The following is a 15,970-nucleotide window of genomic DNA, read 5'->3' on the forward strand; positions in this document are numbered from 1 at the left end:
GAGATGTTGAGATTCAGTTGTTACAGTTGGAATATGCTTCTTTACTAAATGTTATTGGTATTGCATCCCAATTTATGGTACTTTTTGCGAGACTCTTGGTTAACTCATTTTGTGCAACTCAGTTCATTTTTCTTACAATGAGTGTTTTTACATAAAGTTCTGTAATGAGGATGTGTTGGTTTTTTTTTTTCCCCTTATAGTCAATGACTTTGTATTTTTATTTTAAACAGTGACCATTACAATATCACTGATCCTGACTTTGCACAGTTTATGCTATATTTTGTTGGCCTATGTGAGGATTGCTTCTCAGTCTGATACAAATGTATTTTGTTCAGTCCTTTCTGAGGGATAAAACTTCTGTTGAACTGCTGCTAATAGAGTAAAACTGGTTAGGATTGTGTATTTTGAGCTTTTGCTTATAATAGTTTTGTATTTTCTTCTGAAACCCATCTTTGTAGAATCTGTTTCTTCTATTTCTGTTTATCTTTGTCAAGACTGGGAGTTTTTACTTAGTTACAACTTCCCGAAGTTTTAGTATCCTGCTTTTCTTTAAGTTACATCGTTTGGTTGGACTAGAGCATATGGGGAAACGGAACGGCAGTCACAGAAGGCATGGTAAGGCTAGATGCTTGAGTCACTTGTACCCCGTTTGTTTGAGGTAGAGCTTCTTCAGAAGTTCAGCCAGAAGATCTCAATTTTATTTTTGAAACAAGTGGAATAAATATTTTCTGCTAGCCACTGGTCCTGACACAAGTTCAATTAGTGAAAAAGGGGAGGGCTTTGGAGGATGTTACAATCTACAGAGAGTTCTGTTCACGTTCAAGTGCTTTATATATCCTTTCTTGGCAAAGAACCGTCTCTGGTTTCATTTCCCTAACTTTTATAAATGGTAGCTCTGCATGCATTCAGTTTAGTATTGAAAAACACCTAATATCATTGTTTAAAAGTAGAATGATTCACAGTGACTTGACTTGAAGTCTCAGCATACCAAAAGTGTCGTTTAATTCAAAACCACTGCCAAAATGTTACAGCCTTTTTCATACAACCTTTTTGTTTTTTATAAAGTAATTTTATGTAAAGATCTGTAAGAAAAATGGCAAATACTCGCCTTGATGTCATCTTGATGATGATTTTATAACCATTTTTTCAATAAATACTCCTCTTAAAAATCTAATGAGGTTTTCCTATGTGCAGTTGAAGTTGGTGTTTCTTTCAACTAGCGTTTATTTGGATGAGTTTTTTACAGTTGTCCACTTGGTTGGTCATTTCAGTGTAACACATGGGTTATTTTAGTATTTTTTTCAGAGGTGCTTTCTCCAGAACCATGCTTGCCTATTGTCACATGAAAGTGGAGCTAGTTGCTACTGTCAGATTTCTTTGGAAATTTACTGAATCCTGCTCTGTGTTCTTCTATTCTAGAGACGTAGCTACTAAGGGGAAGGGGGGGGTGTGAAACTGAGCAATGGCTTATTTTATATTTGCAGGTAACCTTAGAAAATAGTACATATTAGTTTAAATCCACAATTGCTGGTGGAAGCAGTGTAATTTAAAAATGAAGCAGTGTGTTAACATTGTTTTCTGTATGCTGATACTACTTTTTGCATTTTAAGTGGTTACATCTCACTTTAATGCTGAATGAAATACTGCAAGAAATTTGTTGTGTTGTGGATTTCTTCTCCCTGAATGCCTTTTTCAGGGGATTTCTTCTTTGTCTTCATTAGTCACTGCCTTACCTATTTTGTGTTTGGGGGGAAATATACTTCCATTCCCATGTATAGTTATTCTAAAGTATGAGTTGTGTCAATGTCTTTGTGTGAAGTTCTTTCCTTAGTTGGCTGGATTTATTTGCAGATATTTTTATTCTTTAAGGATGCAAATAATGTTAAAGGTTGCTGGTTGTGTTACAGAACATTATATTCTCTAACAGTAGATTTGCAGGTTTCTGTGGAGTGCCAGTCTGGTAATGTAATCAATCTCTGTGATTCAGCAAGAATAAGCCATTCCTAAAGGCTATATGTGAAAAACAGTGAAGTAAGGCTCTAGGAAGCGGCATCGTTGGTCTACCTAGACGTAGTTAAAAATAAAGGAAGCATGGAGATAGCTGCAGAAGATGCAAGTGTTGCTATTATTTGTTATACTAAAAAGCTGTAAGTAAACAGTGATGCTTTATAGCCATGTATGGGGATTCAGATTCTTAAAATACTATGTGTTTCTGTTTTACTGTTACCTTAAAGTTTAACTGACAAGCACTGCAAATACCTAGTAGGATTTGTATTGTTCTGTTTCAGAAATCTGTATTTGGCATGCCTCCTCCACCTCTGCCAGTGTCATTAGTGTGAGGTTATGACAAAAGTAAAACCACTGGATTTGTTTGGTGCTAGAATGATTCATTGTTGCTACCATTTAGTAACATGACTGTTCAGATAAACTTGAAAATGTTTCTGTTTATCAGATTTAAAAATTAATAAATGATGTTGTAGTAATAAGGTTTCTAGAATGATTTTATCTCATCAGTTCTGTGAGAGTATACTTTGTGCAATACACTTGTCTGAAACCTGATCAAAAGTTTGTGCTAGAAAGAAAAGATACTTCCAGGATGTACATGGTTGTTTGATTCAGATGGATTTTTCCTTGGAGGAAAATGAGTGCTTAGGACAGGGTTTATTTAGGATAGCATTCTGTTCATACTACTTTTGTAAATGGTTATGTTTTGTTTTCATAGGTAAGCCAGGAACAGATCCCAATTCAGCAGCGTGGGCAGCTTATTATGCTCACTACTATCAGCAGCAAGCACAGCCACCACCTGCAGCCCCTCCTGGTGGACCAGCTACAACCCAAACTAATGGACAAGGTAGCTGTTTAGTAAAATGGATAAATTTCTCATTGCTGGGGGTGTAGATGCTCTATTATTTTTTATTGTTGTCTTCATATATTGGGTAAATTTATTGGAAGGTAGCTGGTTTACTTGGAAAACTCTTGCTTACAGCCTCCAACATTGCTTTTCTTAACTTCAGCAGTAATAAGGGTAATGTATTTATCTTGTACTATACTCCAAAGAGAATTTTGCTGCACCTTGGGCTGGCTTAATTAACGTCTACATAGTGCTGTCAGTCATAAGTAAAAATGGAATGAGCCAAACTGTTGATTGTCATTTGCTTAAACAGTTGCATCACTTCCAGTGGTTTTAGGACAATTACAATTGTATTTAGTTGTATAATTGTTGTGCCTGGATGAGGCTTACCACTTAAATTTTAGGTAGTATTTTGTACTGTGAGTGGTGTGCATTTCCTGAATCTTGAAAACAGGCTGAAATGCTTTTAAACAATGCTTTGTTTCTTTGTGGTGTCTTTTACTAATTGTTTATATTTGTAGTAGCTTGTACCACATAGGTTTATAGTGTCAGATTTGGGATTGTTAGTGAAAAATTAAACTGATTATTTGTTAATTGTTCTATGTATGAAACAAAACCCAGTAGTTTTATTTATACTATTTTTAATGTAATTCAGGAGATCAGCCAAATCCAGCACCAGCAGGGCAGGTTGACTATACCAAGGCCTGGGAAGAGTACTACAAAAAAATGGGTATGTGTGCATGTTTGTTTTTTCTGTTGTTGCATAGTAGAATGTTTTAGGAGACTTGCATGTCTCATTTGATGAGATGGGGTTTTTACCAAAAAAAAAAAAAAAAAAAAGCACAATCCATATGTCTTCTGAACCATATACTGCTAGGGGCCCTGAACCCTGCAGAAAGAGACTTAAAAATTTGTTGTTGTGTTTTAAGGCATTTACTTGTACTCATGCTAGTAATTAGCTTTGCAAAGATAGTTTGTACCTAATGAGATGTGTCTGATCTTTGGGAAACATTATCTTTTAAATACTTCAATCTGAGTATTTTTCATGAGTTTTGGGGTTCAACTTTGATTTACTTCATGAAGCTGCTGTTCTTGTGTGGTAGTTGTTTTCTAATGCTCTTAAAACTATGGATACTTTTTTGCTTTCTGTGTTTCAGGTTATTAAAGCATCATAACTAACTTTTGTTTATGTCATACCCTTTTTTAAATAGTGTATTTGCTTTGCAGCACTTAAGAGCTGTGTTTAAACTGCTGGTTATATGTTGTTAGCTTTTTCAAAACATTTTGCTTGAGCTGACTTACAAAACTGAAATGTATTTGCTTGTTAAGTTGATTTCATCATTTACTGAATAAGGAAAGAATATGTGGTCTTGACACACTGGCAGAAGCTGCTGTTATCTTTTAAATCATGGTATGTCTTGCAGGTCAGTGTTTTGTCCACAATGTCCTCCCATGGATATTGTAGTTGATGTAGGTTTGTATGCTGGGGACTAGGTTTATGAATGCCAGTGCTTTCTCTTGATATCTCTGTTTGACCAGGCATACAGCAGCATCTAGTTTGGGTTTTTTGTTTGCGTGTTTGGGCGGGAGGGTTTGTGAGTTTTTTGCCCTCTTCCAACTGCATGCTGTTTTCTCCTGGAATATTAAAAACCATTTGGAGTTAAGATTAATAGCATGTTTAATTCCTCTTACCAGCCTTCTACCAGGTTGATATAAATTATTTGCCAAGACATAACTGCCTTTATTCTTCTTTATTTTGGCACAGCATAAGCGATGAAATGAAACAGAAAATATATGATGATTTACTTCAAGAACTGTGTATCAGACTAAGAAAATTGCAACAGAACTCCCAAGCACCTGATTTTTAAGATGTGATGGACCTTTCCATTTTTCCTCTTCTGTTTCATTTAACTAGTTTTTCTCAATTTACTGTCTCTGTTAGTTCAGCTCACATTCTTCAATGCAAAGTTGTGGGGTTTTTTCACTGCCCTTTTAAGAATAATGTAATTCGTTGGCAGGGGCTCTGCCATCTTTCTCATTTGCTATCTCTGGAAAGCAAAGTCTGGGTTGCACTAGTCTTGTATTTGCTTTAATTAAATAATGACTAGTTATAAGGTGTTGGGATAGAGTTTCTGGGAGCAAGTCCAAAGAGGAGTGTGAACCCAAAAAAGATAGACACTGGGAGATGTAAAGAATTGCTTTTAAAATGCAGAATTAAAAAAACTCGCAAGACAACAGTCAAATAAGAGGAAAAACAGAATGGCAGTTCTGATCTTCATTTCTTTTTCTAGTTCAAATTGAGTCCTTTGCCTGAAGGAGAACTCCTGATACCTGGACCTGTAGAACTTGACTGTGTAAATCATGAGAACTTTTTGCTTCTTCAGCATGTTGAAAATCTTTGTATCGAAGATATAATTTCTCTTAAGATCCACTTAAAAAAGAGAAAGAACTGACCAAGTGAGGTTGAAGGGCAGAGAAGTCACCTAGAGTTGATGTAGTGCTAAATGGAGGTGGTTTTCCCCACCTCTTTAACAACAGCGTTAAGAAGTAGTGGAAGATCTGATGAACAGGAAGGTTGTCTATCAGCACGTTCATGTGATCTGTGGGCTCTCAAGTACAGCTACTACTGTTAGTGCTTCCTACAGTACTGTAATGCTTCTGTCCCTGCTAACCTGTGCAAAAGGAGGAAGGTAGGAATTACAAGTCACTCTTCAACTCTTTCAGATTTTTCACAGCACAGATAATTACACAAACAACTGTTGTGGAGAACTGAACTGAAACTTGAGACTTGCTGAGCCCAGGCAGTTTTAATTTTTGCTGCTGAAGAAAACCACTTTGATAATCCATGTGGCAAACTTATGAGGGTGACAGTTCTGAGCTGAACAAGTTGGATGTGGTACTGCAATTAGTGCTTTGGATTTTCTCATACTTCAAGTACGAGTGATCTGAAAACTGAAGCACTCCTGAATAGTCCCATCAAAACCATAATGCTGTTTCCCAAAGTGGCTTCCTACTGGTGCAGTATGACTCTGCTAATCACAGAGAACACTTTACTGATTTTTAAAGTGTATAGAACAGTGACTTGAAAATAACCTGTTTTCCAACTTGCAAATATAGTGGCAAAGTCCATCTCCTTTCCCAAACTCTTGTTTTGGTCAGGGACTATTGCTTTGAGTAGCAAATAGAATTGAAAATGGTAAAATTACTCATGCACACTGGTAAGTTACTGTACATGGATCTTGTAGGTGACCCAGATCACCTATTTGCTTGGTACCCTACTTCATAAATTCAGAAAATTTGTTTTACATTTCCCTTGAGTATTACCAGGTAACAAGACAGTAGTTTAGCTTTTTAAGACATATAGATGCTGTTATCTTGAAATTTAAAGTCATTCTAATATATTGTGGGTGTGGTCTGTAGTTAAGGGATTCCATAATAAAGTAGTGGAACTGTTCTTTAATGATTCCTCAGCACTGTAGTGGGAGAGAGGACAAAGAAGAGTTTTCTCTTACTAGAATCACCCTTGATGATTTGAGTAGTGGAAGAACTGTAGAATCATCTGGCATTTTCTTTCTTAGCCTTCCTTAGTGAGGAGGTATTCTGTGTTTCTTCTGTTTCCTTTGTGTGTAGTTGATCAATCTTGTTTGTTAGTGTTCCAGCTGAATCTGGATGTTAGTGAGCATGTACTGTTTCAGTGCAGTTCTGGACACTGAAAGAAAGTTTTGACTAAACTGCTGAATTCCATCTGTACGTTCAGAATTACTTGCAGTACTTAGTAGGAGAATGATGGAGCTAAAATACTTTGAATTTTTACTAACCCGTTTCAGGACAGAAGTCCAGTTTGACTTCCTATATTTGATATATTATTTGAATTTCAAAACTGCCTTGGGATAGATGGCTGAATGTCATAAGATTCTTGGGTGATAATGCATAAAAAATGCCTCATCTTTGACATTCAGCTGTGCTGACAGCTATGACATAGCTAAATAATTTGTAAGTAGAGTTATTATCTCATAAATTAATAGCGAACTTGTGAAAAGTGTATCCTGGGATAATTTGTAACCATATTAGAGATCATTTTGGTTAAAATAATTTATTAGAAGTGTAAATTGTAAGTTGTTGTAAATTATAAGTATAAATTGTAAAATGTGATTTCAGCTCTTAAGATTTGAAGAATTTTAAGTATTTTTTTTCTAGGAAAACAATTGCTTTACTGTATAACCCAAAAAGTGATGGAGAGGTTTTTTTAATATATCTACAGTGTAAACAGAAAAACTATGTAAGTTGTATAAAGGGTTGGAAAATGGAAGATTGTATTTTGAAGATGTTCAGGACAGTGCTTTGCCAAATGTTCAGATTCTCTGCTCACAATGTTTTGGAGAGGATTGGGAGAATGCACATATAGGTAAGAGGGCTGTGGATAGCTAGTATTCTTCATGTGAATTCTCTGTGTAAAAGTATTTTAAAAATAAACAAACAAAACCAACCTTCTATCTATAGCCTAGAAAACAGTTCATTAGAATCTTTGATACTCATGTTCCCCAGAAGGTTGCTCAGCGATCTTATATCCAAATAAAAGGCGAGGTGGTTTCAGGTAGGATTGAAGACTTTCAGCACTCATCCTGTGGAAGGTGCCCCTTTTTCTTGATAGCAGAACAGAAGATCAGGTGCACATGAAATTGTACAGGGTGTAGGCTTGCATTTTTCTTGCATTTGTTTGATGTAGTTTGATTGGATAGGGTGTTTTGGTTTTGTTTTGTTTCTAGTATCCTAGAAAAAAACTTGGAGGTGGTGGTTTTTCAGTGGTATCTTAATTCTGACTGTGAAACTTTTGAAAAAATAACCATTTAAGAATGTAGATCACAAAAATGTCATACCACAGTACAAATAGTTGTTCCATTTAGGAAGTTCAAGAAACTTAAAATTGAGCACTCCATATAAAACCCTTCTGTCTGGATGCATGCAAGTGTGAGAACAGACGATTGGATAAAGAGTTGTTCTGCTTATGGTCAGGTGCATTCTGTAGTGGTAACTGCAAAAGCATATTTCAGATAAAAAAATTGTGAAGAACATAGTGGTAATAAGCGAAGTGTGCTTGATGTTTCTGAAATAAGGGGAAGAGGAAGTAAAGATGTCTGCAACAAACCTTCCTTGGAAGAAAAGCATGGCTGAGGTCCTAAAAAGTTAGCTGTAGGGGTTTTTTTTGATACACTAATACTAAAGAGTCCTTGTGTATATCATCTTTATAGAGTTTTTTAGCTGCAAGTTGATACTGTTGAAAGGACCAGTAGTTCTCAGCTGTAAGTCTGGGAGAGTGTGTGTGTACATGTATGTGTGTACATGCTGTGCCTTCTGGAAGATCGGAACTGAAGCGAACGTTGGAAGGAGAAGTTTCAGGCCTGTGTTCTGTGGTGGAGTAAATGTTTATGAAAATTAATGCTGTTTTTGAAAAATTAAATCTGCAATAATTTAGCAGTTGCATTAAGGAGGCCAAAATTAGGGGACTGAATGAATTGGCATTTGGTGAATTAATTAATGCAGCCTGTACAATAAGATAAAGTCAGTCTAGGTGGATTACAAAAAGTAATCTTGCCTGTTGACCTTAATTTAAATGCTACTGGTTGTTTACGTCAGCAGACTTTAAAGACTTCTGCTCTGGAATGTGATTCAAGACATGGAAAAAACTGTCCTTACAGTTCCTCAATTTTGCTTTACATGGGAATCATTACATTAAAATAATAGGATGAGTGATTAGGTTGGGGCTACATCGGGCTGGCGACTGGTCACTAGTGGGGTTCCTCAGGGATCCATCTTGGGGCCAGTGCTCTTCAATATCTTCATTAATGATTTGGGTGCAGGACTTGAAGGACTACTTTCCAAATTCACGGATGACACTAAATTGGGAGGAGCTGTTGACACTCCCGAGGCAGAGAGGCCCTGCAGAGAGACCTAGATAAATTAGAAAGGTGGACGATCAACCACATGAAGTTTAACAAGGGAAAGTGCCGGATTTTGCACCTGGGACATGGCAACCCTGGATGTACATACAGACTGGGGAGTGAGAGGCTGAAGAGCAGGCCCACAGAAAGGGATCTGGGGGTTCTGGTCAATGGCAAGTTGAACGTGAGCCAACAGTGTGCCGTGGCAGCCAAGAGGGCCAACCGTGTCCTGGGGTGCATCAAGCATAGTATTGCTAGCCGGATGAGGGAGGTGATTGTCCCGCTCTACTCTGCGCTAGTGCGGCCTCACCTTGAGTATTGTGTGCAGTTTTGGGCGCCACAGTATAAAAAGGATATGAAGATACTAGAGAGTGTCCAGAAGAGAGCCACAAAGATGGTGAAGGGTTTAGAGGGGAAGCCATACGAGGAGCAGCTGAACTCACTAGGTCTGTTCTACTTAGAGAAGAGAAGACTGAGGGGAGACCTCAATGCAGTCTACAACTTCCTCACAAGGGGAAGTGGAGGAGTAGGCACTGACCTCTTCACCCTGGCAACCAGTGACAGAACTCAAGGAAATGGCAGGAAGATATGCCAGGGGAGGTTTAGGTTGGATCTTAGGAAAAGGTTCTTCACCCAGAGGGTGGTGGAGCACTGGAACAGGCTCCCCAGGGAAGCAGTCATGGTGCCAAGCCTGACAGCATTCAAGAAGCATTTGGACTATGCCCTCAGACACATGGTGTGAATTCTGGGGTTGTCCTATGCTGGGACAGGAGTTGGACTCGATGATCCTTGTGGGTCCCTTCCAACTCAGGACATTCTATGATTTTGTGAAAAAAAGCAGCCACGAGATTATTCAAAAGCCTTGGAGGAATATTGCGGGAAGCTAGGTGATGTTTGTTAGGCAGTGAGATTGTGAAATTTTCTCATTTCTATTGCAGCAACAAAGCTCTATAATTTTAATTACTTGCAGGTCAAGCAGTTCCTGCCCCTACTGGGGCTCCGCCAGGCGGTCAGCCAGACTACAGTGCAGCATGGGCTGAGTACTACAGGCAACAGGCAGCATATTACGCCCAGACAAGCCCACAGGGAATGCCCCAACATCCTCCAGCACCACAGGTATAAAGTTTAAGTGTTCTTTTGGCTGGCTTCTGTTTCAGTGGTTATAGATATTTTTTTTGCATGTCTCCTGCTTTGTTACCTTTGGAGTATGCATCTTTTTCTAGCAAAATAACTATCAGAATAATTAATAGATGACTTTGTTTACCTGATAACTTGAGTTCTGTATCTATCCATATGTTTGGTGATTGGTTTTTTTTTTTTTAAAAAAAAAAAAAAAAAAAAAAAGACTTTCTCCTCCCAGGGTTTTGAAAACCATGCAAGAAGCCACCACCATTTACATTAACCAATTTTTCTTTCTTAAAGGCTTCGCTCCTGAATTAGCTCGATTTAAAGGATTTTCTTTAACTTTTTGTGTATCTCTTATGTATCTCTTCTGCACAGGGCCAATAATAAGAAGTGGACAATACAGTATTTGCTTCATTGTGTGGGGGAAAAAACCTTTGTTAAATGTATGGATGCAGACGCCTTGATGAAGATCTTAATTTTGTTTGGTTAAAAAAAAATAGTGTTTTTGAAAATGTACAAAATATCTATCACTACTGATAGGAGGTAATATTTCTGTGTAGAAATGAAAAATGGTTTGTTTTTAGTACTAGTGTAGATGTACACATTCCAGCAAATGTATTTGCAATTACGTGGTCAATGCTTTGTGATATAAATGTACTTTTTCAATGTATACTTTATCACTTTTAAAATGCCTGTTTTGTGCTTTACAATAAATAATATGAAACCTCCTGTGTCGGTAAGTTGGATATGTGGGTATATAAAGAATTTAGGACTGATTTGCAACGCTGAGTCAAGGTACCTGTACACAAACAAGATTATTTTTTTCCCCCCATGAAACCTTGTTGAGTTTAAAAACTTGTTGTTAGCATGTTTTTCCCCTGTTGCAGAATAGTTGTAGATGGAGGATCTCTTTCATTCATTGTATTTTGCTGCCTAGCTCCAGTAATCTTGATACCTTAATTTTCTTTCTATTTGATTAAAACTGCATGTGTTTAAGAAGGTGATCTTTTGGCATACTTCCATTGCATTAACAGTGAAATTTCCTTTTATACATGACCACTGTTTCAGACCTGTGCAGCTGCTATAACAGATAACTTTTGTTCTTAATGGAATACTTCAAAACTGTTCCTGCATAACTACTTTATGGATTTTTCAGACTAGTTATAAAATTTATTTCAAGTGTAATGTGCTGAAGCCTTCAGTTTAAAGTAGTCCACTTAAATTCAGTGTAGAAAAGTCAATGTGGTATGCATAGTAGTTACAAAAATTGCATCTGTCCTTAAAACGCTGTTTCGTTTGAGTGATGGGGAGTGGTTGAGAACTTCCTGCAGCGCAGATAACTTGTTTTTGTAAATACTCAAGTATTTGAATCAATTGATTATTTTTTTTATATACTTGAAACTTCTTATTGCTCTAATGCTCATAACTAAAAATCTAATTATCTTGAAATCCTATGTTTGCTCTTTGCATATTTATTGGCTCTCTGCATATATTAGACTACATGCAATACAGTCTTGTCTTGCCATTGTCTGTTGAAGTGCAGGTTTGATCCAGCCAGTATAGAACTAGCTCTATAGGGGTGAGGAGGACTGTGCTGTGTATCATCCTTGATTGTTCCTTCAAGGAGCATTGCACTGTAAGTACATCAGAATGACAAATTGATGAACTGCAACAGTATCTTTTTGTCAATGTTCCACATAATGAAAATGCCATACTTGTGTGACTATTATGTTGGAATACAGTGCTGATATCTTAGGAAATCATAATTGCTTCTTGATTCAGAAACATAGGTTTGCATATATATATATATATACACATACACATAATATGAGCTTTGTGGGTAAGTATTCCTGAAACGTTTAGTAATAGCTAAAGAAAACCATGTTTCTGTTTATCTGAGTAATAGTTTTCTTTCATTAGTACTCTTGAGACAGCTGTATCATTCAGTGTTTTAAAGTATGCATATCATAACATTAAAGTCTTTGGAACCACTTGTTAGACAGAAGTTGTCTTTGTCTTCAGATAGTTTGCAGATATGTAGTGATGTAGGAATGTTTTAAGTAATTCTGTAACTGTTACTTGCTTTATCTTTTGGAACACCATATTGTTGCTTTGAGAATAATTTTTTTTAGCGTGGCTGCACAGAGAAGGAAAAGTTAAGGCTTCAAAATTGAAGTAGTTTATTCAGGTAATTAGCAATGTATGTATTGTGCTGTAGAAATAGAAGGAGTTATTTTTATCCCTTAAAATTAGGAATTATTCTGGTAGCTCAAGGCTAGGACAGTATTTGCTATCTTTAGTGTAGGGTATGAAGTTTAATAGTTCAGATATTTTGCATGGTATTTTGTAGATAACCTTATAGAGTGGTGCATTTATTATGTACTAAACTGAGCAAAATTAAATTCACTGGATTCTTTATCATTCACAAAATGGAGGCTGTTGATTTTGATTCATTTAAGGTATAAAATCTTTATTAATTGCAAACAGTGCAATTATTTATACTTCACAGTGCCTTCCCAGACCTTCCACCTTAGGTTCTGCTGCAAAAAAGCAACAGGTAAGCACAACCTAAGGAAGTATATAAATTAATATATTTCAGTACATTAATGTTGTCCCTGTGAGATCTTTGTGGTTGTGTATTGAAAAGCAATCTGCTGCTTCCCCAAATGCATTGTTACGGTTCCATTTCAGTGGAAAGTCTTTTAAGTTTTTAAACAACTGTTTATATTCTAGATAAATATGTATCTTCTTTTTTTTTTTTTAGAAAAGATTAGTAGATTGCAGTAATTAAACTTGATCAGAATAAGGAATTTTTGTTATTTTTTTCTCATAGCTAATTGTTGCAATTGAAGAATCAAAGCCTTTAAAATATGCAGTAATTACTTTGGTTAGAAACATCAACAGCCTTCACAAATGTTTTTTATTAATAGGGCACTATTCCCACTTAAACCTGTAAGACCTAAATATAAAGAATATGACTTCTTGTTGTTATCACTGAACTTGATAACTTGTCTTACAGTTATAGTGTGTTAGTGGAATTTTTAGATAATTTAGTTTGCTTATTCATACTTGACATGGTAGGAAAACAGATTCTGGAGTTTCAGAGATTAATATGTTCTAATTGAAAAAGCATGTGCACCAATCAAATGTTAACAGTACAGCAAATAATATTTTATATAGCAGTCAGTGTATCCTGTTTCTTGATACTTTAACTGAATTGCTGTATATTTTGATAGTTTAAAATGTTTGTATGTCTTATAGATGGTCTGGTACAGGTTTTTGTTTCTGGTTTTTGGGGTTTTTTTTTAGCTTAAAGCAGCATCTATGTGGTTTTTTTGTTGATTATTCTGTTTCTAAAATGTGCTGCTCCTCTTTCAAAAGTCCTGCTTATCTGTACATCAAAGAAAAATATTCAAAAATACTGCCTTCATTTTCACACACAGTGCTGAAGATGCTGCAAGCACCAAATCATAGCTCATAGAATCAGGTCCTGAGATAGTTACTACCAGTAAAGAGGAATCCTTTGAGTGTATGCCATTGGTGAGCCGATGAGCATGGACCGTAGAAGGGCTCCATGTAGAAGGTAAAATTGGCAAAAACAGATTTGAAATGTATCCCATACGTAATGGTGTAGGGTATAATTTTTGTTCTGATCACTTTTCATTCTTTAAAGTATTATTTGTTTGACCATAAATGTTCCATAATCTGTTAAGTTTTTTAAACTGTGATTTAATAATATAAGCCATCTATTTTAATTTATATTCTTCTAGACAGCCAAGCTTCGATGTATTGAATTTTTGGACTAAAGTAATAGTTGTGCTTCAGTTTCTCAAGCCACTTAATATTTCATCTGTAGTTTAATATGTAAGTTCATTTTTGATGTGAGAAAAGGTTAGGTATGTACCATTTGGATTTTGATACTGTGAATTTAGTCATTTGTTCACTTCCTTTTACATGATACTTTTTTCTTCAACTGTTGTTGCTAAAATATCTTAACAGTCTTTCAAATGTAAATTTAGCCAGTGGGAGGAGGTAAAGAAGAAAAAGCCAGTTTATTGGAATGTTGCTAGTGTGTGAAAGATGAGATGTTCTTGTGTGTAGCATTTGAGGTGTATCGACTTCCAGCTGTCTCACTGCTGGGCTTACAGGCATGCTGTTTTGTGCTAAGCATAGTGTTTATTGTTCAACTTTGTCTCCAAACTCATAGTTCTTAGGAGAACAGAAAATAGATTATTGGCATTGTCCTTATCCAGAAAGATAAGACTTCCTTAGCAATGAAATGAACTTGTCAAAAGGTGTCTTGAAATGTTTCCTGGTTTTTTCCCCCCCCTTAGAGTCCCACAAATTAAGCAGAATGTGAAGCGTACAAAAATTTTGAAAAGGAAGCATAATGTTCAAAGTAGGAAAAGCATTTTCGTATCACTTTCTGCAGCCTATACTTGAATAGCACATGAAATAAAATGTCAGGTGGATAATCTTCAGTCTAGCTTGATCATAAGTCATCTATTTAAGTTGTCCAGGCAGACAGGATCCTCGTTCGCTTGCACAGCCTATCTTGAAATATTTCATCTTTTTACTAGCGGTATTTTATTGGATGATAGAAACTGTTTCTCCCCTGTTCTCTTCCAAAGTAATTTTTAAGTTTTCCATTGCATGCTAAAAGCTTTTTATTTTGCTTTTTCTGAAAGTGGGGGGAGGAAGGGAGGTCTGGGCTTTTCAGAAAGCATACAATTGACAGGATTCCCTCTTCCCTAGTAATAGCTTATAAAACTCTTACGTATGCGCAAATATTTCTCTTGCGTGCATGTGAAATGCCTTTTCGTCCTGAGAAAAGTGTTCTCTGCAGAAACTACCCGTGTGTAAAAAGAAGATTGGCTTTAAAAGGCAACTGTGATGGGAACAGTGTCTTAGGGAGATGCAGCTTGGACTTGAGGTAAATTGAATGCTTTACAAAAATGTGCTTTTGAGCTTGCATTGACATTGTATGTAATATGGGTACACGTTAACTGTATAATGGTTTTTGTATGGTTTTTCTCAATAAATGTAAACATGGATAATAATAGCAATGTTTTTGTCTTTTTTATGCTCCTATCCCTGCCTTTGTTAGTTTGAAATAACAGCTTCAGAGGAAAGATACTGCAGCAACTAGTATTTCTGAGAATGAACATCGCCCACGTGAAGTGAAGTAGAATGTATTTGTATGGCTATTAGGATAAATATTCATTCAAAACATCATGCAACTTATTACCATTTTTTCAAGACATTTCTGAATTTGTAACTATTTTATTGAGGCAAAAGAGTGACTTCCTTCCAGTAGGTAAATGTACAAAGAGCAGTCAGCAGATTCAACCACAGGAAATTTCTTTTTTAAGTGAGTGCATAAATCTAATTTGCTGCAGCTTACCTTGTCTTTATGTTAAGGCTTATACACATTTTCTTTGATTTAAAATGTGACTATTGTTCGTAAAATTACTCCTACAGAAGCTTAAGCTGAACAATTCAGGTGGTGTTAGCACAATAACATTAGTGTTGATATCAAGAGGTCTTAGAGAAAAATAGTACAGTAGCCTTAGGAAGACAATGTTTAGAGATTCAGCAGTAAACTTACTGCATTGAGAGAGAACAAAGATTGAGAAGTTAGGCACTTTCTGAACGTGCTGTTCTTAAAGCTCGCTTCCTACCAGCTTAGCTATGATAGGCTTGTATTTTGTCACCAACTGTTCCTCTTCTCATTTAAGCAATGAAAAAATAAGTTTTACAAGCAAATGTTGGTACTATAAAGACTACTGCAAGCCTTACTGAGATAGTTTTTACTTTTGGATTATCGACTGCATAGGTTGGTAAGAGCGTAACAGTTTAAATGCAAGCCCATTTGAAACCAAAAGAACAAAATGCTCTTTGAAACAAAACAACAAAAGTGAGCAGTTATGTAATATTTTATTCTTTAAAAATAGTACACTGGGGGGATTTAAAATAATAAGTATTTCCTTTTGCCAGTTCAATGCCTCTGGGATAAAGTAAAACAGCTTAAATACTCAGTGTTCATGCAAAATAT

At 36.2% G+C, this 15,970-nt stretch overlaps 1 protein-coding gene across 9 annotated transcripts in view; it reads left to right on the top strand.

Moving 5' to 3' along the window:
• Positions 1-15,970, top strand: part of FUBP1 (far upstream element binding protein 1) — a 36,843-nt gene that overhangs the window by 11,544 nt on the left and 9,329 nt on the right. For 4 of the 9 annotated variants that reach the window (XM_068406470.1, XM_068406467.1, XM_068406472.1 and 1 more), the window contains 4 exons: positions 2,723-2,851; positions 3,507-3,581; positions 9,761-9,906; positions 12,425-12,472. In XM_068406470.1, coding sequence (XP_068262571.1) covers positions 2,723-2,851; positions 3,507-3,581; positions 9,761-9,906; positions 12,425-12,472 — 398 coding nt within the window. The other 5 variants (XR_011048651.1, XM_068406468.1, XM_068406471.1 and 2 more) reach the window with 5 other exon arrangements.

This window comes from Nyctibius grandis, chromosome 8 (genome assembly GCF_013368605.1).
Source record: "Nyctibius grandis isolate bNycGra1 chromosome 8, bNycGra1.pri, whole genome shotgun sequence".
Classification (NCBI taxonomy): Eukaryota; Metazoa; Chordata; class Aves; order Nyctibiiformes; family Nyctibiidae; genus Nyctibius; species Nyctibius grandis.